This window comes from Myotis davidii, unplaced genomic scaffold (genome assembly GCF_000327345.1).
Source record: "Myotis davidii unplaced genomic scaffold, ASM32734v1 scaffold513, whole genome shotgun sequence".
Taxonomy (NCBI): domain Eukaryota; kingdom Metazoa; phylum Chordata; class Mammalia; order Chiroptera; family Vespertilionidae; genus Myotis; species Myotis davidii.
The window spans coordinates 1,674,947-1,700,853 of NW_006284436.1; the positions used below are offsets into that span (position 1 = coordinate 1,674,947).

General features: G+C 55.3%; 1 protein-coding gene across 1 annotated transcript in view; it reads left to right on the forward strand.

Annotated features, from left to right (window-relative positions):
* The window catches only part of DLG5 (discs large homolog 5), a 62,374-nt gene that overhangs the window by 28,255 nt on the left and 8,212 nt on the right, over positions 1-25,907 (forward strand). The window contains exons 7-26 of the mRNA XM_006754822.2: positions 1,840-2,024; positions 3,510-3,635; positions 6,202-6,334; positions 6,681-6,808; positions 7,326-7,501; positions 7,836-7,939; positions 10,444-10,536; positions 11,920-12,939; positions 13,626-13,749; positions 14,044-14,188; positions 15,537-15,649; positions 16,236-16,325; positions 16,621-16,771; positions 18,669-18,831; positions 18,916-19,049; positions 19,529-19,675; positions 20,783-20,966; positions 21,488-21,636; positions 22,453-22,623; positions 23,434-23,630. Of these exons, the coding sequence (XP_006754885.1) occupies positions 1,840-2,024; positions 3,510-3,635; positions 6,202-6,334; positions 6,681-6,808; positions 7,326-7,501; positions 7,836-7,939; positions 10,444-10,536; positions 11,920-12,939; positions 13,626-13,749; positions 14,044-14,188; positions 15,537-15,649; positions 16,236-16,325; positions 16,621-16,771; positions 18,669-18,831; positions 18,916-19,049; positions 19,529-19,675; positions 20,783-20,966; positions 21,488-21,636; positions 22,453-22,623; positions 23,434-23,630 (3,733 nt within the window). The remainder of the gene's footprint in view (positions 1-1,839; positions 2,025-3,509; positions 3,636-6,201; positions 6,335-6,680; positions 6,809-7,325; positions 7,502-7,835; positions 7,940-10,443; positions 10,537-11,919; positions 12,940-13,625; positions 13,750-14,043; positions 14,189-15,536; positions 15,650-16,235; positions 16,326-16,620; positions 16,772-18,668; positions 18,832-18,915; positions 19,050-19,528; positions 19,676-20,782; positions 20,967-21,487; positions 21,637-22,452; positions 22,624-23,433; positions 23,631-25,907) is intronic.

Here is a 25,907-nt window from a genome sequence, read left to right on the forward strand (position 1 = left end):
CTGGCGTTGGTCTCTCTGTCTCCACCTCCAGCCTTCAGCTTGAGATGTTTATCCGGGGCCAAAAGGAAAGACCTTTCATTGAAACCACATGTTAACACGTTTCCAATAGAAAACTATGTTAATGTAAAACATTGAGTAAAACATAAATTTAAGAAAATGTTATCAGCCCTAGCTGGCTTGGCTCAGTGGATAAAGCGTCAGCCTGCGGACGGAAGGGTCCCGGGTTCGATTCCAGCCAAGAGAACATGCCTGGGTTGTGGGCTCGATCCCCAGTGCGGGGCAAGCAGGAGGCAGCCGATCAATGATTCTCTCTCATCATTGATGTTTCTCTCTCTCTCCTTCCTTTCTCTCTGAAATCAATAAAGAAATATATATATTTTTTAAAAGAAAACGTTATTAAACCTAAGACTTACCACAATAAATTCATGCTAGAATTAATAAAAATAATTGGTTTTTTAAATATATCAAACTAAACAAATACTCGGCACTGCATGAAAGTGGGAAAAATGAAAACTGAGGTCATTTGGCTGACTTGGTCCCGGGAAGTGTGTCTTAACAGCGTGACACTGCCCCTCTCTCTCGAGTTCAGGGGTTATTTTTGTGCAGATCCCCCCACCCCCCACCTCCCCCTGACACTGGACATGAGAGATGAGGGGGAGTTAGAAGCCGACTGCACACGTTTCCCTCTGTCTCCCTCACCCTTGCCTTTTGGCTGAACCTGTGAGGTCTCGGCGTGTTTCAGCGGAGGCGTGTTGCTGTCTGCCGTGGGGCCGGGGAAGCCTTGGTGTGCTTGTCTTCCTCACGCCTGTCGCTCGGAGGCAGAGATGCAGGGTCTGTTCCTCTCCTCAGGAAGCCTGTGAGCTAGAGGAGGAGTAGACACTAGCTTCATCGTCTCCCCGTGTTTCCTAAGGATCAGAGGGGCACAGGGGGAGCTTTCCGTATGAGCGCTTCTCAGGGTTGGATTTGAATTTTAACGGAGCGTGTAATGCTCTGGGGAGGTGTCAGGATGCAAATGCTTCAGATTTCAGCTTTTAAATCGAACTGAGACACACAGGCTTCACCGCCAAAACACTGCTGCCTGTTCGGACTGGAAAGTCACCCAGGATGCTGGAGTACGAAAACCAGAGACAGAAACAGTGCTGCTGCCAGTCGGACATGATCCTGACCAGGACCTCTGCCTTCACTGCACGTGGGCCTTACTTAGTTATGTTTTGTCACAGGAGCACTGTAATTTTTAGTTTTATTTTAAAAAAATTTATTTATTTACTTATTTATTTCAGAGAGGAAGAGAGAGGGAAACATCAATGATGAGAGTGAATCATTGATCGGCTGCCTCCTGCACGCCCCCACTGGGGATGGAGCCTATAACCCAGGCATGTGCCCTGATCAGGAATCGAACTGTGACCTCCTGGTTCATAGGTTGATGCTCAACCACTGAGCCACGCGGGCAGGGCTCACAGGGGCACTTTAGAGCGATGTGGTGGCTCCCTGTGAGCTACAGGCCACGTAAGTGGCAGGGTGGAGCCTGGAGCGAGCCCTCCGGGGGAGATGGTCCACCTGGGCTGAGAGAGACGGGGGTTCTATCCAGGCACTGTGTGGAGTTGTGAGAGTTTGGACTTAGACTAACGTCACTAGGGATCCGAGCATGGCTGTGGGGCGCAAGGACACTGGGAGGCAGGGACGCAGCAGGGGGTGGAGGGGTGGGCTGTGGCTGGGACCCCAGTGTTCCCCTCCATCAGCTCCCGAGAGTTCAGCCCAGCCCCAGCTCCCGTCAGGCGGATGGTACCCCCGAGCCAGAAGGCCAGTAACGTCCTCCTCTGCTGGCCCTCGTCCCACCAGATCAAAGACACGGCGGCCATCGACGCCGGGAGAGCCGACAAGGAGGCCGAGACCCTGCGAAAGCAGTGCAAGGCTCTGTGCCAGGAGCTGAAGGAAGCCCTCCAAGAGGCAGATGTGGCCAAGTGCCGGCGGGACTGGGCCTTCCAGGAGCGGGACAAGATCGTGGCCGAGCGGGACAGTATCCGGTACAGTGCCCTGGGCGGCGTGGCCTCGGGTCTCCCGTGGCACACGGGGTCTGTGGGGAGGGCCGCAGTCATTTGCTACGGGTCCGGGTAAGATGAGAGTGGCTGGCTTCTTCCCTCCTCTCCCTGGGCGATGCCCCACTCGCCTCAGAGCATTAGAATTCTACATGTCTGTGCTTCGGTTGCACTTCACCCAGGTCCCGTGGGCACTGAGACCCTGCGGAGTGGCCCGAGGCCAGGCTGGTTTCTCGGGAGGGTGCTGATGACACTGACAGAGCTGCATTCTCCCAGGAAGCATTAATGGAGCACCTACTGTGTGCCAGGATCTGAGGTTCCTTGAGCAAGGAGATCCTGGGAGACAGCTCCAAGGCTCCCAGGTGGTGTGATGCCTATGGGGGCCACGGGCAGCTCTGCCAGCCAGGGCAGAGGGAAAGGAGGATGCATGAACGGAATTCCAGGGCCGCGAGGTGTCACTGGGCAGGGGGAGCAGGTGGGGAGTTTCCCCAGAAAGCATGGAATTCGAGCGAGAATGCAAGCACGAGTGGGCTTTTCCCACAGGGGACGGGCTTTGCCGCCTGAGCGGCCATAAGCAAAGGTGTGGTGTGGAGGCAGGAGGGACATGGTGTGACTGGAGCAGGTCTTGGGTTTGGAGTCGGAGAAGGCAGCTGACTGTGTCCCGAGGGCAGTTCTAAGAGCCTGAAAGGAACCCGGGAGTGGATTCCACTGGAGGGAGAGCTAGGAGAGGCTGTGGGGTGGGGTGTTGGTAGTGAGCAAGGACTTGGTAATTGAGAGTTTCTGAAAGGTCCCTGTGGCCTTTTGAATGAGAGACTGATGTCCATGCAGGCTGGCCAAGAGGTGAGGGTTCAGGTGGGGGGACTTGGGGCCATGGAGGGGGGTACCAGCTCTCAGGGTCCTTCCAGTGGCAGGGGTGGTGCCGGAGGTGGCATGGAGCACAGACTCCCTGCTGCCACGCTGTCTGTCCCTACCTCCTCTCTGAGGAGCCCAGGTGGTGCTGAGGTCTGGCAGTCACATGTCCATTAGCAGAGCTGTCCAGCCTGCACCTGTGGAGAGCTCAGGCCACAGAGAGGCACGAGGCATGATCCTGTCTGGTCGTGGGGTGGGGGCAGCTCTGAGAGGCCTCATGTGTGTTGTCAGGCATCTGGTTGGTGCTGGGCACAGGGCCTGCTGGGTGGGCCAGGGGAGGTGGTCATTAACCCCCAGCACATTGAGGGTGAGGCCCAGGGATGAGCACTGGATGTTGGAACCCAGTGCTTGTTGTGTGCTAACCGGGGGGTGGAAAGGGGTCTCTTTTCCTGGATCCTCAGTGTTGCCTCTGCCCCTCAGTGGGGTTGGCCTTGACGGCCTTACTTCAAACTCTCAAACATTCCTGTGCCTCTGGGGGCGAGGCAGGTGCCTGGTGTTCACTGCAGGCCGTGAGTGCTGCGCCCCTTACCCCTCATGGTGACCCTGCCCTGTGCCCTCTGCCAGGACGCTTTGCGACAACCTGAGGCGGGAGCGCGACAGGGCAGTGACCGAGCTGGCGGAGGCCCTGCGCAGCCTGGACGACACTCGCAAACAGAAGAATGACGTCAGCCGGGAGCTCAAGGAGCTCAAGTACGCTGGGGTGGGCGCCTGCCCGGGCGGCGTGTACCTGGGAGCGAAGTGCCCACCCTTCTCTCAGGGCAGGGCCTGGCCATCTGTTCCTTCTCTCTGCCTTATTCTGTCAATCTGTAGAATGGGTCCAAATGCTGCCTCCATGTGCAGAGTTAATTAGAAATTCTTAGACCAACCGAGACGTGGCCTGTTGGTGAGCACATGGAGGTGTGCACTGTGTGCAGAGGCGTATACGAAGGAAGGGCCTGCTCCAAGGCAGCCCATCTGGGCGCAGGCGAGCATGCGTTGTCCATTCCTTCCCTCCCTCCCTCCCTCCCTCTTTCATCAACTGAACCTGCCCTGGGTCAGGCCTGTGGGAGGCACAGGGGAGACCGCTGAGGGGGCCGGCCAGGTCCCTGCCCTGTGGGGCTCACAGCACACAGGCCCGTCAGAGACACGTGCTAAAGGAACAACGTGATGATGGTTGTGGTGCTCGCAGGCGGTTGTGACCACCACTCCCAGTCTGTCCTGCTGTGTTACCCGGAGGCCCATCTGGAAGAGGCTGTTTGGAATGTAAGACAACCCCCTCCGTGACAGCAGAGCTCCAGGGTGTCGTGTAAGCCTTGGTGACTCTAAGCAGGAGATTGAAAATACAAATATCAAAGCTTAAAGAGAAATTGCCGAGCCCAGGAGCCATCACTGCAGCCAGGACCAGATTCTGGTTGAGGAGCAGCGGCTCTGTCTGTGCCAGGAGCTTCCAGTGATGGAGGCGAGAGGCAGGGGAGTGGGAGTGTGCCAACCCTGCCCACTGAGCTGTGCCCTGAAGGGAGTGCAGCTTCCCCTTCCCCCTCAGTGACATCTAACGTAAGACGAGCACTTCATTATTAGATGGAAGCCTGGAGCCTCTGGGCTTGAGTGCTCTAAGGAAAACCTTAGAGGTTGCAAAGCGACAGTCTCTCCAGGACCCACATTGGATCTAGCCAGTGATGGGATCAAATGAAGGTGCAGCCTAGACCCCTGGGGCTTCAGTGCAGGAGGAGGTTTCCATGCTCATGGCGCCAGGTCGCGGGGCCCTCTGAAGAAGTCAGCTTCCTCTGCTTGTTCTGCACATTTGTACCTGCACCTCCTTTCCACTGAGATCTCACCCGGGATGCTGGGGATGGAGGCCGCCTGCTGCACAGGAAGCCTCCAGCCTGCAGAGCAGCAGCGGGGCCCAGAGGGAGGGAGGGGAGGGGTGCAGTCAGATTCAGTGCCCAGCTTCAGGCTGCGCAGGGGTGGGCTGGGCTGGGGCGGGGCCAGGGAGGCTGAGTGGCATCTAGAGCTGGCCAATGAGAGCACAGCCCAGCCAAGGTGTGGTCCTGGAGCTGTTCACAGGGACAGGAAACAAAAGTCAGTCCAGAGTCAGCCAGGAGGCCCGGGACAGGGCTAGTGAACTGGGAAGGTGGTCTGGGCCCAGGTTTTAGGAAGAAGGGCATTACATGCAAGTGATATGACAAGGTTTCTGACTCCTTTTTTCCCTCTTAACAGGGTCTTTCTGAGAGCTTATTTCAATGCATTATGTTATGTCTAAGAACCCTTAACCTAGCCCTAGATCTTGAAGATTTTTCTCTTGTATTGTCCTTCTAAAAGTTTTACAGTTTATTTAAATGTGTGTGTGCGTGTGTGTGTGTTGTGTGTGTGTGTGTATTTGATTTCAGAGAGGAAGGGAGAGGGAGAAGGAGATAGAAACATCAGTGATGAGAGAGAATCATTGATCATCTGCCTCCTGCACGCCCCCTAGTGGGGATTGAGCCCACAACCTGGGCATGTGCCCCGACCAGGAATCAAACTGTGGCCTCCTGGTTCATAGGTCAATACTCAACCACTGAGCCACACCAGCCGGGCTATAATTTATTTTTTATATATAAATCTGTGATGCATTTTGAGTTAATTTTTAAGTAAAGTATGGTGTTCAGGTTGAGATTCTTTTTTTTCCCCCATGATGTTCAGTGGCTCCATCATTAGCTGAAGACTACCCTTCCTCTGTTCCCTTACGTCTGCACCTTTTGTACTTGGTGGGGCTGTTTCTGGATCCTTCCTTCTGTTTCATTGATCTGTGTGTCTCTCTTCCTGGTGGTTCCCCCCAGCCTCGAGTCTGTAGCTGTAGAAAAAGTCTTACATTCGAGTAGAGTGTTTCTCCCACCTAATTCTTCATTTTCTAAATTAGTGTAGCTGTTCTACTTTTTTGCCTTTCCCTATAAACTTTAGAGTCGTCTTGTCTGTACCTATGAAAATGTTTTGTTGGCATTTTCATAGAACTGCATGAAACTTCTATATAAATGTGAGAAGAAAAAAGAAAAACTTTCCATTTATTGGAATTTATCCTAAATTTAAAAAAAAAATGTGAGAAGAACTTCTGAGTCTTTTAAAAAAAACCCACTGAAATCCAAGCAGCTGAGCCTGGCACTGCGGATTTGTTGGGCAGCTGGCGTGAAGGACAAGATGAAAGCCCATTGGCTTTGAGTGGTCCCCCTGGTTTCCAGGCTGTGACTTGGGTGGGACGTTTCGCCTCTCACAGGGCCATGGCCATGGCTCCCTCTCTTCACAGGGAGCAGATGGAATCCCAGCTGGAAAAGGAGGCCCGATTCCGGCAGCTGATGGCCCACAGTTCCCACGACTCAGCCATCGACACAGATTCCATGGAGTGGGAAACGGAAGTTGTAGAGTTTGAAAGGGAGACGGTGAGCTTCCTTCGTGTCTTTTCTGCCCGTTCTCCTGACATGAAGACTTTGGATGCCCTCTCCCAGTGTCCCAGGGTCACCATGGCTAGTGTGGAGGCTCAGCTTTTCCTCCCTGGGTGCAAATGCATCCCTTCACTGCACTTGCTCCCGCTGGGTTATAGCAGATTATTTCCTGGCTGAGAGGGGCAGGTGGTAGCAGCTCAGAGGCTGCTGCTTGGGGCCCAAGTGCCCCGTCAATCATGGCGAAGGGACAGTCCCACAGTCGAGTGAGTGGCTTGGGGTTTACAGCCACGTGTTTCTCATCACTGCTTCGTAAAGCGTGCGGTGGCTGCTGCTGTTTCGACAGGAGGACATTGACTTGAAGGCACTGGGGTTCGATATGGCGGAAGGTGTGAATGAGCCTTGTTTGCCCGGGGACTGCGGCATATTTGTCACTAAGGTGGACAAAGGAAGCATTGCAGACGGCCGCTTACGGTAAGTGTTGAGGAAGCCCAGGTTCTGAGGGAGGATACCCCCCCTCACTCCCCCGCCCCCCCGGCTTAGTGAAAGGCCTCAGAGGCCAGGCGGCAGTTAAATGAATGCATCCCGGTTGCGTTTCTGGGTAGAAAAGGGCTCAGGCCGTGTATGAGAGTGTATGATGTGCGCTGCATGCTCATTCCATGAAATACCAATGATGAGAAAATAGTGCTTACTGTGTGCTCATTGCTGGTTTAAGTACTTTAAATAATTCATTAATCCTTACAATCTTGTGAGGTAGGTGCTACCCCATTTTACAGATGGAGACACTGAAGCCCCGAGGGGTTAGGTCACTCAGCTGTAGGTGGTGGAGCCAGGACTTGACCCTGGGCAGTCTGGCTCCAGCACCTGTGAGCTAACCGTTTGGCCATCCTGGAAGGACCTGCTTTCTGGCATTCGGCTCCCTGGATGGGAACAGTTGAGCGGCTCACTGGTCCAAGGCCTGCGTGGGTGCTGAGCGGGCTGTCCTCCGCAGGGTCAATGACTGGCTGCTGAGGATCAACGACGTGGACCTCATCAACAAGGACAAGAAGCAGGCCCTCAAGGCGCTCCTCAACGGGGAGGGGGCCATCAACATGGTCGTGCGGCGGAGGAAGTCCCTGGGCGGGAAGGTGGTCACGCCCCTGCACATCAACCTGAGCGGACAGAAAGGTAGCGGCCCCTGACGAGGGCAGATGCTTCAGGTGGCAGGGGTCCCCTCCTTGTGTTTTTGGGCACACTTCATGCCCAGGGCTGAGGTGCTGATGCTGCTTGAATGCAGCCCATGTGCTCCCCCAATGTGGGGCCTCTGGGTCCTGGGTCCTGCTTGTCTGAGTCCCTCCCCAGTGCCCACGTGACTGAGCGCCTGGGTGGCCTGGCCTGGGTGGGCGCTGGAATGGACAGGCGCTTTGTAAGAGCGTCTCCCAAAGATGAGGCAGGACAACCAGGGCCATGCGACCTGGGCGGGGTTAACTGGGGACACCTGTGTCCGCCCTGTGGTCCACAGACAGCGGCATCAGTCTGGAGAATGGAGTGTATGCGGCCGCCGTGGTGCCCGGAAGCCCCGCCGCCAAAGAGGGGTCTCTTGCCGTGGGGGACAGGATTGTGGCGGTAAGTCTCCAGGATGGGCCGTCCGCTGTGCGTATGGACAGTTAGATTCAAATTTGGGAGGTGTGAACAAGATGTAACAAACACAGTTTTTATATTTGCCCTTTTCTTTAAATATGAACATTTAAATGTGATTTTTTTTTCCTTCTGATAGTATGTTTCTATTTACTGTAGAAAATTCAGAAGTACAGAAAAGGTTTAGGAAGGAATAGATAACCTTGTTCACATTTTCACTGTATTTCTCTACAACCTTTATTCTGTATATGAATGCATAGTGAGGCCAATTTAAAAAAATGTTTTTAGAAATCTTTTTTGTTTAGTATTTTATCCATTTCTTCTAAAATTTCTTTCTTTATTACCAAAGTAAGACTCTTTTGCAGTAAGATATTCAAGCGATACCATCGTGTGTAAAGTGGCGGCCCCCTTTCCCTGTAATCTTGCTGTTGGAGGCATCTCCACCCCTTTTGGGATGTGCTCCCAGCCAGGCCACAAGTGCTTGCACAGATATCCATTGTGGATATCTTTCCAAGTCGGTCCTTACTGTTCTTGGCCACCTCATGGTGGTCAGCTTTTTGACCACCTGTAGTTTACATTATCCCACAACTGATGGACATAGGAGTTGTTCTCAGTTTCTGCCATTGCAAACAGCACTGCATGGACGTCACCTGTGTGCAGCAGCCACTGTGGGGAGACTTAGCAGATCCCTGATGACCACACCCACAGTGCGTGAGGGGCTGAGTCATAGGGCAGCACGCTTTGTCAGTAATTCTTTAAAAGTGAAGGCGTACACGTGTGCACCCCGCCCCCCCTCTCCCCCCAATCCAGTCCTGCGACCAGCACAGTGGCAGGAACTCCTCCAGTTCTGGACGCCTCACCAAACAGTTCCCAGCCGGTGGCAGGCATGGTTAACAACTCACTGTGTTTTCCTCCAGAAATGTTCAAACCATGGGCATCTCCCGCTTAAACACACACACAGATGGGATCCTCACAGACTGAGCTGCTAGCCTTGCTTTGTTTGTGACGTGCGCCCTGCGCTGCTTCCTCGCTGTGTCCGGGTCCTGGGTCCTCACTGTAACTGTGAGTTCCTTAGCGGCAGCAGCACAGGCTGTTAGCTGTGCCCCAGCGGAAACTCGGGGCATCTTTGCCTTTACAAGTCGTGCTGCGTGGTACCTGCTGCACCCTTCCTTCCACGGGGCCTCGAGAGTGTGCCACGGGGGTTATTCCTGGGGCGGGGAACTGCTAGGTCAGATAAGCATTTAACATTTGATACGACTCTCCCCTGTGATCACTGAGGTCCTGACCTTTCAACCCACCTGCAGTGTGCGTGGGAGCTCCTCTCCTCACAGCTTTGCTGGTGTTTTTCAGATTTGGGGCTCCAGATGTTAAAAGCAAAATGGCCATTGTGAAAAATTTCAAGATAAGGAAAATTTATAAAGAAAAAACAACCCAATTAATCCACCACTCTAAAATAATCCCTCTGTGTATATTTTTTAAGCTTTTGACCTTGAAATAATTACATAAATAATTATAATTCAGTTATAATATTTCATAACTAATATTTAAAAAGTAGTAGAGGGAGGTTCCTATATACCCGTCACCCAGTTTCCCTAATGATTATATCTTACATAACTGTAATATTAAAAGCAGGTAGTTGATATTGGTACAGTGTGTGTATTTAATTCTATGTTGTTTTATCATGTTTAGGTAACCAAAAAAAATATCAAGACAGAACTGTTCCATCTGTGTTACCACAATCTCCCTTGTGTTACCTGTTACCCCTCTATAGTGGCACCCACACCCTGCTCCCCCATTCAGAGCCCTGGCGACTAGTTTGTTCTCCATCTCTGTACTTCTGTCACCTCGAGAAGGGTAGATGAGTAGCATGGTGCAGTGTGTGGTGGCTGTTCTGCCCGCACAGGGCTGTGTTCCTTCCCGCTACGGGGCGTCATGTTCCTGGTGTGGGTGCAGCCTGGTCTGGCTGTTTGCTTGTTGCTCATACACCTCTTCTAAGATTGGAACACATCTGAGAGGGGTGTGGACGGAGTTCAAGCAGAAGCGGTGGTGGTGTTTCTTTGTGAACAATGACGATACTTCATCTCACGTGGCACTTTCTAGTTTACAAAGGCCTTCCATACCCTGGCTGCGTTTTTTCAGTCTCCTCCCGCCCCTAGGGGACTCGTGTGTTTATCTTGCAATTTGTACACGAAGGAGTTCCGAATCGGGTCCAATCTGACACAGCAGGAAGCAGAGCTGGCTGTCCCTGTCACCTGGGTGTCCTGGTCCGAGTCAGACACACATCTTCTTGTAGAGTGAGCTCAAGGCTGTGTGGTCCACGTGCCATGGAAGCCCCTTCCCTGGATTCCTCAAGCCGTAGGGGCGGGGCTGTCTCCTCCGCCAGCTTCTGACTTGGGGACCTTACAGAACCAGCCTGCTGTCCAGCCTGGCTGGCAGGCGGGCAGAGCACGGGTCCTGGCGGTGGGCCTGACAGGCTCTCTGTTTGGCCCTAGATCAATGGCATCGCACTGGACAACAAGTCCCTGAATGAGTGTGAGTCTCTGCTGCGTAGCTGCCAGGACTCCCTGACCCTCTCCCTCCTGAAGGTAAGGGTCCTGCCCTAATGCCTCACTTATCAGAAAGTTATCACATGAAAACAAAGTCCCAGCTCCACTGCTCTGTGTCACTGGAAAGGGGGTATTGATTTACGTGCAGGGAGAGCATGGGCCCTGACCAGAATCTGGTTTAAAAACAAAAGTTAAAAAAAGCTCTGAAGGGCGTTTTGGGGGTAGTGGGGTGCATTTGAATCTGGATTGAATAATTAGTTGATCCTAAGGAATTGTAGATTTTCGTGGGTACAGTGACAGTATTGGGGTCACCTAGGAGAATGACCTTAGTTTTGGAAAGTACGTGATAAAGTTGTTAGGGATGAATATTGTAACTTTCAGATGTTCTGCAATATTGACAGATATAGACAGTTTTAAAAAATATTGTTGAATCTAAATGGTGGGTTTATGAGTATTCATTGTACTTTTCTATCAACTCTTCTACATAATTGAAAATACTGATTAATAGAAAGTTGGAAAAATAGGCCCATCTACTTCATTAAGCAAAGTTTTACAAATTTATTTAAAAATAACAGACTTTTTGAGGAGTTGTTTGAGGCTTACAGGAAAGGTGCACTAGTGTAGAGAATTCTCATATTCCCCCCACTGCTTCCCCTGTTAGTAACATCTTGCATTAGTGGGTTCATTTGCCACGATGTTAGCACATTAGTATTCACTAAAGCCCATGGTTTACGTGAGGACTTGCTCTCAGTGTCGTACATTCTGTGGGTTTGGACAGATGTGCGAGGACACGTGTCCCCCGCTGCAGGGTCACACAGCGTGGCTTCGCCCTGACGAGCGAAGCTCCTCGGGGCTGCACCGCCCATCCCTTTCTCTCTCGCCCTGTCCCTGGAGACCATTGATCTTTTCACCATCTCCATCATTCTGCCTTTTCTAGAATGTCTTCTTGTTGGAATGTAGCCTTCCCAGGTTGGCTGCTTCCACTTAATGATGTGCATTTAAGTTTCCTACGTTTCTTTTCACGGCTTGATAGCTCATCTCTTTTATTGTTGAGTGATAGTCCATTACGTGAATACTAAAAGACATGCATTGTTAATAACGAATTTTCCTTTTACTTAATAATATTACAAAGTATGTGGGGCATTATACAGGTGATTCAGAGAGTGCTCAAAGTCAAGAGCACGCACGACTCTCCTGTGGGTCCCAGTGAGCAGGGCTGTGAGAAAGCCCCCGGTCAGGGAGAGGATGCGTGTGTGTGTGTGTGTGTGTGTGTGTGTGTGCGCGCGCGCGTGCGTGTGCCTGCTTTCTGCGGTGTGTGGCCCGTTTCTGGCCGTTGCTCTACCTGCAGGGGCAGTTTCAGTGGCAGCGCCAGGTTCTGTGGTCTTCTTCTCTCTTCCTCACTCCTCCATGGTTCCCACGTAGGTGTTCCCTCAGAGCTCTTCATGGAGTGGCCAGAACATCTTTGAAAACATCAAGGACTCTGATAAGATGCTGAGTTTCCGAGCCCACGGCCCAGAGGTCCAGGCTCAGAATAAGCGGAACCTGATGCAGCACAACAACTCCACGCAGACGGACATCTTCTGCACAGACAGGCCGGAGGACAGGAAGGAGCCGGGCCCCCCAGGCGGTGGCAGCTCCTTCCTGCACAAGCCGTTCCCTGGGGGGCCCTTCCCAGCTGCCCCCAACACGTGTCCCAGTGCCTCCGAGCGTAGCCTGAGCTCCTTTCGCTCGGATGCCTCTGGGGAGCGTGGCTATGGGCTGGGGGACATGTGTGCCCGGCGGCCACTGCTGCCCTTCGAGACTGAGGCTGGTTCCTGCGGGGTGACGGAGGCTCCCCTGGACAAGGCCGAGCCCGAGGGCCCCCACAGCGGCGGGACCTGGCCCAAGGCCGGGCTCAGCTCCGCGGCAGCACCCGAGAAGCTCTCTGTTTACAAGAAGCCAAAGCAAAGAAAGTCCATCTTCGATCCTAACACTTTCAAACGCCCCCAGACTCCCCCCAAAATAGACTACTTGCTCCCCAGCCCTGGGCCCACTCATTCCCCCCAGCCCTCCAAGAGGGTGGGAACTCTGACGCCCCCAAAACCTCCCCGGAGGAGTGACTCCATTAAGTTCCAGCACAGGCTAGAAACCAGCTCCGAATCCGAGGCCACTCTGGTGGGCAGCTCCCCGTCCACCAGCCCCCCAAGTGCCCTGCCCCGCGACGTGGACCCTGGGGAACCCATGCACGCCTCGCCCCCTCGCAAGGGCAGGGTCCGCATTGCTTCCAGCTACTACCCTGAAGCGGATGGGGACTCCTCCTACCTGCCCGCCAAGAAGTCCTGTGATGAGGACCTCACCTCCCAGAAGGTGGACGAGCAGGGACAGAAGCGTCGCCGGCCAAAGTCTGCGCCCAGCTTCCGGCCGAAGCTCGCGCCAGTGGTGATCCCTGCTCAATTCCTGGAGGTAGGGCCAGCCTGGGCTGAGGGTGGGGGCGGCAGGGGTAGCTGGCTGTCGCCGGCCTAGTGCTTGGTTCTGGCTCCTTGGCTCTGAGCATCTAACTGAGGGAGGCAGGTGGATGCCAGTGGGATCAGCCTTCCTTTGCAGAGTCACGTAGATGTGCACGTTCCTGGGGATATGACACCAAGAGAGAAACACATTCTGGGGTGTAGCATTAAATTTGCTTATTCAGCAAGAAGCTTTTGAAACTGTACAACAAAACCAGGTGACATGGACCTGCCTTGAGGGCTTCAGGGAGAGAAGGTGACACAGAGACTCCTACCTGGCAGCAGGACAGGCTGGCTGGGCATGGCGGGGGTGCAGCATTTCTGGAAGGGAGAGCTGCTGTGAGCGGAACAGATCCGAGCTGCTCTGCAGACAGAGCCTCACGCAGCTCTGATGCACGGCCCCCCTCTGCACACACACAGCCCGTTGATTGGAAAGAATAGAACCTTCCTCTGTGGTTTTCCTCTGGAGCATTTTTAGAGGAAGTTCTTCCCCTCCAGGTGTAGAAGGCAACTTGAATGAGCAGGGACACCTCCTGACCGACTTCGTGTCCAAGTGGGAGGAGCTAGTGTGCAAGGGACAGTTGCTTGTAAGCACCTATGCGTCTCCCTGTTTCCAGCCACTCCCTCTTGCCTCTGGTTCTGCAGGAGCAGAAGTGGGTCTCAGCCAGCGGAGAAGTCTCCCCAGAGCTCCCGGAGTGGTCCCCTTACTCGCCAGGTCACTCCAGCCGGCACAGCAACCCCCCGCTCTACCCTGGCAAGGCATCTGTGGGTGAGTCAGCCGGGCAGGGCTGGGCAGAGGAGGGCCTTGTGGGCCCTCCAGGGCCGCCCAGTGCCTGGGGCAATGGAGTCATTTCAAGGGGCAGCTGTGTGTCCTCAGCCCAGAGCTAGCAGGCGCTGCCCTGTCTGGGTGATGTTAGGCAGTGTCAGGGACATTTCCTAGCCTTGCAGAGTGCTTTCTCCCCATAGCGGCCTGGGAAATAGGAAGCAGCAAAGATAAAGGCTTGCACAGCTGTGGGCTGGCTGGGTGCTTTGGGGAGCCCGTCCTCACCCCTCCCATTTCTAGGCACCGTTCCCCGGAGCTTGACCCCAAGCACCACTGTGAGCTCCATCCTGAGGAACCCCATCTACACCGTGCGTAGCCACAGGGTTGGCCCTTGCAGCTCTCCACCCGTCCCCAGAGAGGTCGGCCCCCAGGTTTTGCATCCCAGGTATGTGAAGGCTCCGCACCTCATGGCACCCCAACCATCCAAGCCCACCTGGACATAAAGCCACTGGGGCATAGAGAGGCTCCTGGACAGAGGTTCCCTTGCCCAGCTGGAAGGGGCTGGTTTCAGCAGCGCTGGGACCCCAGGGACAGTGGTTCACCAATGTGGAGCTTGAAAAGGTATTTCAGGAGAGATGATAGTGATGGTAGCCAATCCTTCCTTGCTCGCGTGTCAGGCACTGTGCTCAGACCTTTGTAAACATCATCTCATTTAATTGCCACAGCAACCCTAGGTGCTAAGGACTATTATGTCTCTGCTTTATATAGATGAGCAAACTGAGTCTGAAAAAATGGTCACTTTCATTTGTTCATTCATTCATTCAATTATTTGACAAGTTTTTATTGAGCACCTATTGCATGCCATGGACTGTTCTAGTTCCAGGGGGATGCAGGGAGAACTAGACAAGCTTCTACTCGTGGTGTTTGTGTTCATGTATGGGAGGCAGATAGGAAAACGTGGACAGAGCGATACCACATGGTGCTGAGTAGCTCTGAAAACCGTAAGCAAGGTGACGAGCTAGCCCGAGTGGGAAGCCGGTGGAGGGTTAGATTGGATGGTGGGGTGGCCGCCTGGTGGGGAGGATGCTGCTGTAGGCCGGCTGCACAGGACGCGGGCCGAGCCCCCGGTAGGGAGGGCTGTTGGTGCTGTGCTCAGCACCTGACAGCAGTGTGACCCTTGGGACAGAGTCGGGGAGCCAGGCAAAGGCAGAGTGGGTCGGAGGTGAGCCCGGGTCACAGGGCACCAACCCTCAGGGTCTGCGGCCATAACACAGAGTTGGAGTCTTACTCTGAGTGCAGGGGAGACCACTGGAGGGTTTTAGGCAGGAACAGATGGAGTCTCATTACGCTGTTAAAAGGCCATTGTTGGGCCTGGTGTGGAAGATGCCTGGGCTCTCTTCCCTCTGGTTCCCAGGCACGTTCTCCTGAGGGAGGCTCCCAGGGCCCTCTGCCTATCTGGCCTCTCCCCACGCCCGGGCCCCCCCGGGATTCAGAGCCCCTTTTCCCTGTAGAAGCCCTTCCTCCAGAGAACCCGACCCCGGCTGAGGCTGAGGCTGAAGTGGGTGGGCCGCTCCTGCTCCCTTTGTGTGGCCCTTTCTCCCTCGCGCAGGGCCCTCCCTTGTGGATGTGCCGCTGGCATGGCTGCGGGCAGGCTGCTGTCCTCAGCTGACAGCCAGTGGCTTCCAGGCCTCCCTTCTGCCAGCCCAGGGAGGGAGGCCTTGCTGCCTGTCACTTGTGTTTCTCCCAGGGGCTACGTCCAGTCTGGGCCCCTCACTTGTCTGGTTCTCCCGCAGTGTCCAGCACCAGGGACGCCTGAGCCTGGACCTGAGCCACCGGGCCTGCAGCGACTACTCGGAGATGAGAGCCTCCCACGGGTCCAACTCACTGCCCTCCAGCGCCCGCCTGGGTAACTGCGCCACTGCCTTGTCACAGTGGCAGTCCGGCCTGTTCGTCTCCACCTGCGGCCTCGTGCCCGCCTCGTGCCCGCCTCGTGGCAGCCTCTCCATGGCTCCTCCCCTCCGGGGCCCAGGGCGGCTCTGGGCCGTCTGTTGTGCTCTTGGCTTTCCTAGTGGCCACGCGGTTGTTTCTGGCGACCCCATTGGCCCAGGAGCCCTGCTCCCGCCCTGAGCTTGTCGGTCATCCTGGGGGAGGCTGTAGTGCTCTTTACTTACGGGAAGGCAGCCAGAAAGGAGGCTGGCACTTGCCCTGGGCGGTGCCCAGGCTCTGAGAGCAGGTGAACAGCTGCCTCTCCCACTTGGTTGCTGCCCCTGTTCCGAGGTGGAGTGAGATTTGTGTGATTCTGTTTGGGAGCAGGTGGAGCCTGCACAGTCATTCACATACTGGGTGTTCGGTAGCTGCTTTTCTTGCCCAAGCCCCATTTAGGCCCCTTGGGGATCAATGGCAGGGCCCTGCTTTGCATTTTATCATGGCCACAGAGGGGTGAGGGTGGTATTTACTCTCAGGCCTAAAGTTCTGTCCCCTGTGGAACACAGGGTCTACAAGCAACTTGCAGTTCAAGGCCGAGCGCATTAAAATCCCATCAACGCCAAGATACCCCCGGTCTGTTGTGGGCTCCGACAGAGGTGAGGCCTTCCCAGCACCCCCCCACCCCCCGCTGTTCAGGCTGTGCCCTCGGTGGAGTGTCCGGGCAGGGCTGTGACTGCCTCCTCAGTCCAGCCAGTCTGTAAACACTGAGTCCAGCTCAGCCTGGCCATGTGAGGGTGGAAAGGCTCTGTGGAGCCAGCGTCTGAGTCCAGGCCACGAGCTGTGGCCGCGGCGTGGGGCCACGTGTCTGCATCACGTCTCCCTCTGGGTCTTGGCTGCGGGAGAGCTGAGATGCAAGGTGGAGCCCTGTGTTACCCACACCTTTTTTGGCAGGTTCATTGTCGCATTCTGAATGCAGCACACCCCCGCAGTCACCCCTCAACATCGACACCCTGTCCTCTTGTAGCCAGTCCCAGACCTCAGCGTCCACGTTGCCTAGGATTGCTGTCAACCCCGTGGCCCTCGGGGAGCGGAGAAAGGACAGGTGAGTGTGGCCTGGGCGTCCGTGCCGGGCACAGTGATGGGCAGCACATCTGCAAATGGGCCAGAGCTGTTGAGGGAAGGCACCTGGCACGAGCAGGGGGAGGCGGAGTTCTGACTGAGTAGGCCGAGGCCACCGTGAGTGGGTCACCTAGCATTCCCTGACGTGTTGTCCAGCAGCCTGTCCTCTCAGCCACGCATGTCCTCGGTATCGTCCCATGTCAGTAAATCCTGGCATCATTTGTTAGGCTTCATGGTGTCTATTGTATGGCTATCGTGATTCAGTTACCTGCTCTATGTTGAGATCGATATATTGATTGGAGGTGGGACAGAGGAAAGGGTATTCAGTGGGGAATGAGGATGCCTGGACCAGAAACTCACTCTGCCACAGCCGCAGGCCGGCCTGGGCCTTGATGCCATCCTCTTCGGCTGGGGCGTGAGGAGGGTGTTGGGGTGGTTGCTCACTAAAGGTTTTCGGTTAATCCTCACCCGAGGATATTTTTCCACTGATTTTTAGAGAGAATGGAGGAGTGAGGGAAAAACAGAGAAATATTAATGTGAGAGAAACACATCGATTGGTTGCCTCCTGCATGATCCCCGACCAGGGCCTGGGCCGGGAAGGAGCTACCACTAAGGTACATGCCCTTGACCTGAACTGAACCCGGGACCCTTCAGTCCATAGGCTGATGCTCTATCCACTGAGTCACACCAGCTAGGGCATCACTAAGGGTTCTTAAAACTAAACTGCCTGGCACTCTAATACGTGTTGAGTCTCAAAGTGATGGAAGGTGCAGGCCCGGGACTCACCGTCCGAGCCGGAGGGTCAAGGAAGGCATTGCAGAGCAGGTGAGTCTGGGAGGGGAGGAGAGACCAGTCAGGAAGGATTTTTATCCAGCCTCTAAGAGAGACTGCTGCACCTCAGGTGGCAGGGGTGGGTGGTTCAGGGCCTGGCCTCCGCCCGCCTTCCTTCACCACATGGATCCACATGGACCCACCCTCACCCACATGCTGGAGGGCAGCCCCGGGGGATGGCTCTCCTACTGGCCCTCCCTAGGCCTCTGGCCATGATTTTGTCATGAAAGGAAGAGCTCAGGGCGGCGTGAAGCGCAGTCACGTGGCTGTCTTTCTGTCTTGTGTTCCAGGAGTCTGTGGGTGTCCTGCTCCGAGCATCCCTCTCCTCTCTAACCTTTCGCACCTTCCAGATGTCACCAGCACAGATCCCTCCTGAGACTGCCCGTGGCTGCCAGGCCCAGGTCCTCCTCCCTGAGGAGTCTGAGGTTGGCCGACTAGAGGCCCCGCCGAGCCCCGAGGGCCCTGGGCACGCGGTCAGCTCCCCTGGGCCAGCAAGTGCATGGCCGCTGCCTTGCTCTGAGCCTCCCGCTCCCTTTTTAGTGGCTGGGTTTGCAGTAGCTTAATTTCCGTGGTCATCTTACATCACCCTGTGTTCCGGTAAATAAGGAAACCGATGCTTTCTGTGCCTCTTCTGGGGTGAATGTCATCCCAGAAGCCTTTCTTTTCCTCTGAAGGCATCTTTACTAGTAGACCCCACTGGGGCGTTTGTACATGGCACATTGTACGGGAACTCATCTCACATGAAAACCGTGCTTTCCTCCTGCGGACGCTAGTATTTCCTAGTATAGTCCAGACAGACCCTTCTTTGTGTCTTTGTGTCTGGGTGCTTCCGTACCATTTGGGGTGTTGTGTTTGTGTAGCATGAGGTTGTGGGATGTGTATCGCTGTCGTACAATGGTGGGTCATCGTGTTCTCATCCGGCTGTGTCCACGCGGGAGCGCCTGGCGCTCCCTGGCCCTGTCTGCACAGCTGAGTGCATGCTTTGCCTCAGGCCTTCCCCAAACCCTTCCGTTAGGTCCCATTCCCCAAACTCTTGTCTCTCTTCCAAGGCCCTACATGGAGGAGCCGCGCCATGTCAAGCTGCAGAAGGGCTCAGAGCCCCTGGGCATCTCCATTGTGAGTGGAGAGAAGGGCGGTGTCTACGTCTCCAAGGTGACTGGGGGCAGCATCGCTCACCAGGCTGGCCTTGAGTATGGGGACCAGTTACTTGAGGTGAGCGGGAGCCTCCTGCCTGGAGAAGCGGTGCCCCCGCATCCCCATCCCGCCGCTTCACCGCCCGCTCTGGGTGTCCCCTAGTTCAATGGCATAAACCTGCGGAGCGCCACGGAGCAGCAGGCCCGCCTCATCATCGGGCAGCAGTGCGACACCATCACCATCCTGGCCCAGTACAACCCACACATGCACCAGCTCAGCAGCCACTCCCGGTCCAGGTGAGGGCTTGGCCTTGAGGGGCCGTCTGGTTGCACAGGTGCTCAGCTCCCCACCGGAGACCAGGGTGCAGGCTGCAAGTTCTGGGCATTCTGCTGCCCTTTGGGGAGGGTTGCCTAGCCCGGGACTTTGGAAAAAGGACATACGAGAGGGAAGATGTCTCCTGAGACAGGGTGTGGAAAGGGATGGCTGGGTCCCCCGGTGCTGCAGAAGGCCCACCCCTGGGGGTGTGGTGGCCAGAGGGGGTTCACACCCAGGGCCCCTGACCACTAGCGCGCACTGCCTGTGTTTGCCCTCCTGCGGTGGGTTACAGGGCAGAGGAGGGAAGGGGAGAAAATGCCCCCGCCACCCAGCACTGCCTGGCTGTGCGAGGGGGATGAGATGCACAGTGTCGTGTAGCCTGGTCCCTACCGGAGAGGGCGTGGCTCCGGCTGCGGAAGGCTGAGTGCTGCGCCTTATTCTTCCTGTCCTGTGTCCTCAGCTCCCACCTGGACCCTGCCAGCACCCACTCCACTCTCCAGGGCAGCAGTGCTACGGTCCCGGAGCATCCCTCAGGCATTGACCCGCTGATGGAGCAGGACGAGGGCCCTGGCACCCCCCCGACCAAGCAGAGCGCCCCCAGTTCCAGGTCAGCAAATGTGCGCTGTGAGCCTGCCTCCTGTGCGCCTCAGTGAGTGGGGTGGTCCAGGTGGGTCGTTGTCGTGGCCTGAGCGCATCCTCTGAGAGGCGTGGGCACTGGACAGACAGGGTGTCACCTGTGCTGCAGACCGCACAGCAAGCCAGCAGGATCTGGGAGGGGAGCACACCGTTCCTCTTTGCCCTCCTGCTTCCTGCCCTTCCTTGCTTTCCTTTTTTCTCTCGTACGTATTAGGAGGGGCAGTGCAGGCTGCGAGGGAGCCCTCAGGAGTGTGGCAGGGAATGGTGACAGCTGAGTCAGACGTTCGGATGAGTAGGGGTTAGGTGTGCAAAGGGCATGTGTGGAGAGCCATCAAGAGGAGTGGTCAGCCTTGCTGTGGGCAGGAGGAGGCAGGCGCTCATGGGAGCTGGAGGGGCAACAGGGAGAGCCTCATGGGCCTGGGCAGGCAGCCCTGTACGCAACTGTTTCCCTGTCACTCAGCTTGAGGCCAGCTCTGTGGCCTCGGCACCAGGTCTGTCACGTTGGAACTTACCTGCAGCACATGGTCATCACCTGGCCTCTCCCCTGAGGTCCCTGTCCTCGGGCTCCACCCTGTCCCCCGTCCTGCGCTCGGTCTGTTGCCAGCACCTTAGTCTCCCTCACTGCACCGTGGCTTCCTCGATGGCACGGGGCCCTTCTCCATAGTTCAGCGCTGTCCCTGGGCCTAGCAGCTGCTCAGGACACATGTGCTGCCTGAGCTGTGTCCTGGTCAGTGGGACTGACTCTCATCTTCCTCGGGCAGAACAAGGAGAGGAAAGCAAGTACCGCCAGGTGGGAGCGACACCCGGCCTGAGGCACGCGGCTGGCAGCTGGCCAGGAAGCAGGGGCTTGATGCCCACTCTGTTGCCAACTGGCTTTGCCACCAGGGCCCCGTTTTCACCTCTGCCAAGCCTCAGCGGATCACTAGAACTGGGCCTGCAGCCGGACCTCCCGGCTCCTGGGCTCTGAGACCTCGGGAGACATGGGAGCAAGCAGACAGGTCGGGCCTTGGCCGCTGTTTTGCCTTTTCCCTGCCCTCCTCCTGGGCCTGACGAAGGAACTCCATTTCTCTCCTGAAAGGATGGTGGGAGATGCCAACAAGAAGCCCCCAGAGCCACGAGTGGTCTTTGTCAGAAAGTCCCAGCTGGAGCTTGGAGTGCATCTGTGTGGTGGGAACCTGCACGGGGTGTTTGTGGCCGAGGTGGAGGACGACAGTCCTGCCAAGGGCCCCGACGGCCTGGTGCCGGGCGACCTCATCCTGGAGGTGAGTTCTGAGCGCTCTGTCTGCACATCAGGCTTCCTCGTTCTCAAGACGGAGCGGAGCTGCCAAGACCCCCTGGGAGATCGCTGGCCCCTTGAGCCCTGGCGTCTGTCTGGAGGGGAGTGCTCGGCTCCTGCGGCAGGAGGACTCTGATCTGCTGAGCGTGGTGTCTGCCCTCCTGGTTTCCTGCATGGTGGGAGCCGGGTTGTAGGCCTTGAGAAATGCCAGTCAGAGCAGGGTTTCTCCTGGGCCACAGAAGGAATAAAAACACCGCTCAGCTGTGTGCCGTGAGGGCTGGGTCCCTGTCTCTAGAACGCCCCCCGTGGTGGGGGTACCACGGTTCCATCCTGCTGTGGAGGGCAGACCGGACACAGGCAGACATGCCAGCCCTGCCAGCAAAGAGGAGGCAGGCAGGTTCTCCTTTAAGGGATGTTGAACCTACACCTTATCCCACCATCTGCCCCTCATGGGTGCCCCAGCTGCCCTGGCCTCTGCCCTTTGACCCCGGTTCTGTCCCTGGGCAGTACGGCAGTCTGGACGTGCGCAGCAAGACGGTGGAGGAGGTCTACGTGGAGATGCTGAAGCCCAAGGATGGCGTCCGCCTGAAGGTGCAGTACCGCCCAGAGGACTTCTCCAAGGTCAAGGGCCTGCCTGGCGACAGCTTTTACATCAGGTGCCGGTGCCAGGGCTCCCAGGGACTCGGGGCCAGGGGAGGGGCTTTCGACGGAGACTGTTCCTGGTTAATGCCTCTGTTTTCACCCCAAAGGGTGGGACCATGGTCATTACTTGGGCCCCGAACTGCATCCCATGGCGGGATGCTTGTGACTTAGAAAAACCCGAGGGCTCGCAGGGCCAAGTGGGCTCCCCCTTTAGGGTTTAGGGCCTGGGGGGCTTGGGACTGAAGAGCCCCATTTTCCTGTGGGCTGCCCTGCTCTCCCCGTCTTCCCCCGACCCAGGTCTGTCGATCCTCTGGGGTGTGTCCACAGTGTCCTGCAATGTGTGGGGGACGGGCATCTGGCAGTTTCTAGGGGGTGCTCATAGCTTCCTTCCTATTACCTAAAATCTGAGGCCACAGAAAGAACCAGAGCACCGGTCAGCTGTGTGCCGTGAGGTGTGGTCCCCGTCTCTAGGGCCCCCCATGGTGGGCTGACGTGTTTCCATCCTGGGGAGTTTCCAGGCTGTAGGAGCTATCAGCCTGGACTCGGGGAGGAAGGCCAAGGGAGAGGTTCTCATGGACGGGTGGACACGCCTTGGTCCTTGGCAAGTTCTCTGCCTTATGGGCATGAGGCCCCTCCCCTCCCCGCAGGGCGCCTGGGCCTCAGGGAGGAAAGGCAGCAGCTTTGTCCCGTTAGTAAAGCCTGGCTCCCTTCTTTGGACGAGGACAGACAGCAGGTCCTGACCCTGGTCTGGGAACGCTCAGAGCAGAGCATACCTGGGGCTTGGCTGTCAGGGCTGTGGCTCCTGATCCTCTCCCTCGTCGCCTGCGCAGGGCCCTGTACGACCGGCTGGCGGAGGTGGAGCATGAGCTGAGCTTTAAGAAAGACGATATCCTCTATGTCGAAGACACCCTGCCCCAGGGCGCGTTTGGGTCCTGGATGGCCTGGCAGCTGGACGAGAACGCCCAGAAGATCCAGCGTGGGCAGATCCCCAGCAAATATGTGTGAGTGTTTTGTGGGGGGCCTTGGGGGTGGGGGTGGGGGGCGCCTGTGGCACTCTCCCCCAGACGGAGGACTCGTTCTGCCACTCATCTCGGCTTCTGGTCGACTCGTCTTCCAAAATCGCTGTCTGAAAGCTGCTCCTAGCGCAAGTCACTGCCGTGCATGGGTCAGCGCTGCACAGAGCACAGTGGCAACTGAGGAGACAGCTTTTTAAAACGTTTAACAGATTTATTGAGGAATAATTCACATATCGTACAGTTTACTCGAAGTGTGTGATTCGTGGCTTTTGGTATATTCACAGATATGTGCAACCATCACCACACATTTTAGAACAGTCTCATCACCTACGCAGCCCCGGCCCCGTTAGCTGTCCCTCTCTGCCTTCCCTGCCCCCCCGTAACCCTAGGCAACCACGCATCTACCTTCCGTGTCTATAGGTTTCCCCGTTCTGGGCTTTGTAGGGAAGGGATCATAGAGCTGTGGTCTCTGTGACTGGCTTCTTCACTTAGCGTACCGTGCGTGCTGCAGCGTGCATCAGCGCTCCGTTCCCCTGTGGCAGGGAGCGTGGCCTGCAGTACCTCCCAGCGAAGGCTGTCCTGGTCCTTTGATGCCATCTGAATAGACATTGCCTGCTCTGAGAGCTTGCCCCACAGCAGTGGCTCCGGGGCTCCTCGGTGGCCTGGGGGGGTGAAGTACCCAGGAGACCTGCAGAGGAGTATGGGCGGAGCTGGGACTTCCAGCCCTTGCCCTCCTCAGGGGCAGGCGGGGCGGGAGATGGGCCCTTCCCAGCTCTGCCATTCCCCGTGGTGCAGGATGGACCAAGAGTTCTCCAGGAGGCTCAGCATGTCGGAAGTCAAAGATGACAGCAACGCCTCCAAGACGCTGTCCGCGGCTGCGCGCAGATCCTTCTTTCGAAGAAAACACAAGCACAAGCGCAGCGGGTCCAAAGATGGGAAAGACCTCCTCGCCTTGGACGCCTTTTCCAACGACTCCATTCCACTCTTTGAAGGCAAGTGGCTGAGCTCACTCTGCCGACGGGCTTTCAGGATTGGGTTTGCTGTTGACCGCAGAATCCTCACAGCAGCCACTTAAATAAGTTAGAGGTTTGCTTTGCTTTTGCACAGAAGTCGTCTAGAGTTAGGTGTCTGGGTTGGCATGGTGGTGCCACTGCCTTCAGTCTACCGTCTGTCGGATGAGGGTTCCTTCCTCAATGCCTCCCCATGGTCACCACCTGTCATTGCAGCTCCAGCCATCACGCCCACGTCCCGGCAGCAGAAGGAGGGAGGGGCCAGGCAAAGTGTGTCTCAGCTGAGTGTGGCTGTTGAACAGCTCACCCTGCAGCTTCTGCTGCGTCTCGGTGGCCATTCTCATGTGCGAGAGCGTGATCTAGGCAGGGTTTTGGTTGGCACATCCTGGTCTCCAGTGACGCAGGTCCTGTTACTCGGGAAGGACAGGCACTGCTTGGTGGTGCCAAGGACCACTGGTCTCTGCAGATCTTTGCCCCTTTCTGGCCTCACTTTTGTATCCATTCATGATTTTTACAAGATCTTCCCCGGGCTGGGCGCTGCCCGACCTGGAGTTGCATATCAGGAGCCAGACATCTCCTGGCAGGTTGCCCCTGAGGAGAGGGTGTGCTCGTCCCATAAAACAGGAGGTGCTTGTGTGTGTTGCTCCTGGGACCCTGGAATGTGTCCACGGTCCCAGAACAGGAACCCTTCTGGGTGTGGAGGTGGCAGTGAGCAGCAGAGGGCAGGCAGCTGTTCCTCCTTCCCCTCATTCTCTCCCCTCCCTCCCCTCTTAATGTCTTCAATTAAGGCCTCAGGCTCCCTGTCACTGAGTCAGGATAGGGGTTAGCATCCCACAGCCCCTGGACCGAGTGTAGCCCACTGCCTGCTTGCTGAGACTGGTTTTTACATGGTAAAGTGTAAGAAAGACAGCATTTATAGTGCTTGATTTTGCCTTTTGGCCTTTAAAACCTAAAATATTTACCATCTTGCCCTTAATAGAAAAAAATCTGCCGACCTCTTGGGTTTCTCACTTATTTAGTTTTCTGTTTCTTTCCTTCTTTTATTTCTTTGATCTCCACTTTCAATATCCCCATTCCCTTTCTCCCATAGACACCATCTCAGGCATATTTGTTGTGTGCTCAGTGGATATATTACTATCTCTGAAAAATAGTTATTTGATTGTTTTTTCTTTTAGTTTATCAGTTGTTTTTGAAGTTGTCTTTAGGTGCATACACCTTTTGAATTGTTATATCTTCCTGGTGAGCTGGTCCTTTTATCATCATGAGATGTACATCTTTATCTCTAGGAATGTTTCTTGCCTTAAAGTCTGTTTTGTCTGATGTTACTGTTATAACAGCTTTCTTTTGGTTCGTGTTCACACAGTTCATCTTTTTCTATCTTTTTACTTTAAACTTTTGTAGCTTTACATTTAAACGTCTCTTGTAAGTAGTGTTTTTTTTTTAACCCATGGTGACTAATTCTTTTTTCATTTTATTGAAGCATAATATATGTACGGAAAGGTGCACATAGATTTGGAGTTTGGAAAATTGTGTCATTTGGAAAATGCCTGACCACTGTTTCTTTAAAGCTGCTTCTGTGCTCTTCTTTCCTCTCCTGTATCTTATTATTATTATTTTTTGGTGAATCCTCTCCCAAGAATATTGTTTTTCCATTGATTTTTAGAGAGAGTGGAAGAGAAGAAGGGAGGGAGGGGGGAGGGAGAGAGAAACATTGATGTGAGAGAAACACATCAATTGGTTGCCTCCTGTACCACCAACCAGCAGCAGGGCCAGGGATTGAACCTGCAACCCAGGTACATGCCCTTGATCCGGAATCGAACCCGTGACTCTCTGGGGCGTGTACCAGTGCTCTAACTGCTTAGAAACACCGGTCAGGGCTCTATCTTACTTCTTTGACCATTTCCCCACGTGTTTTACACTTTCCCCCCGACATTTTCCATTTTGTTTCTCTCCATGCTTCAGCCTGGGTGCTTTCTCCTGACCGTTTTCCTGTTCACAGTGCACTCTTCTGTTGTGCTCAACACGTTCTTATTTCAGAAATTGCATATTTTAGTTATAGTTGCCATTTGATATTTTTGTGGTAAAAACACGTATCATTAAATCTGCCATCATAGCCATTTTTAAATATCCAGCTCAGTGGCATTATGGGCACTTGCATTGTTGGGCAGCAGATCCCTAGAGCAGAGAATGAGGAGTGGGGGAGGGTGGGCAGGCCTACGACACGGAAGGAAGGGTTTCAGCAGCCGAGGTGGGAGGGGA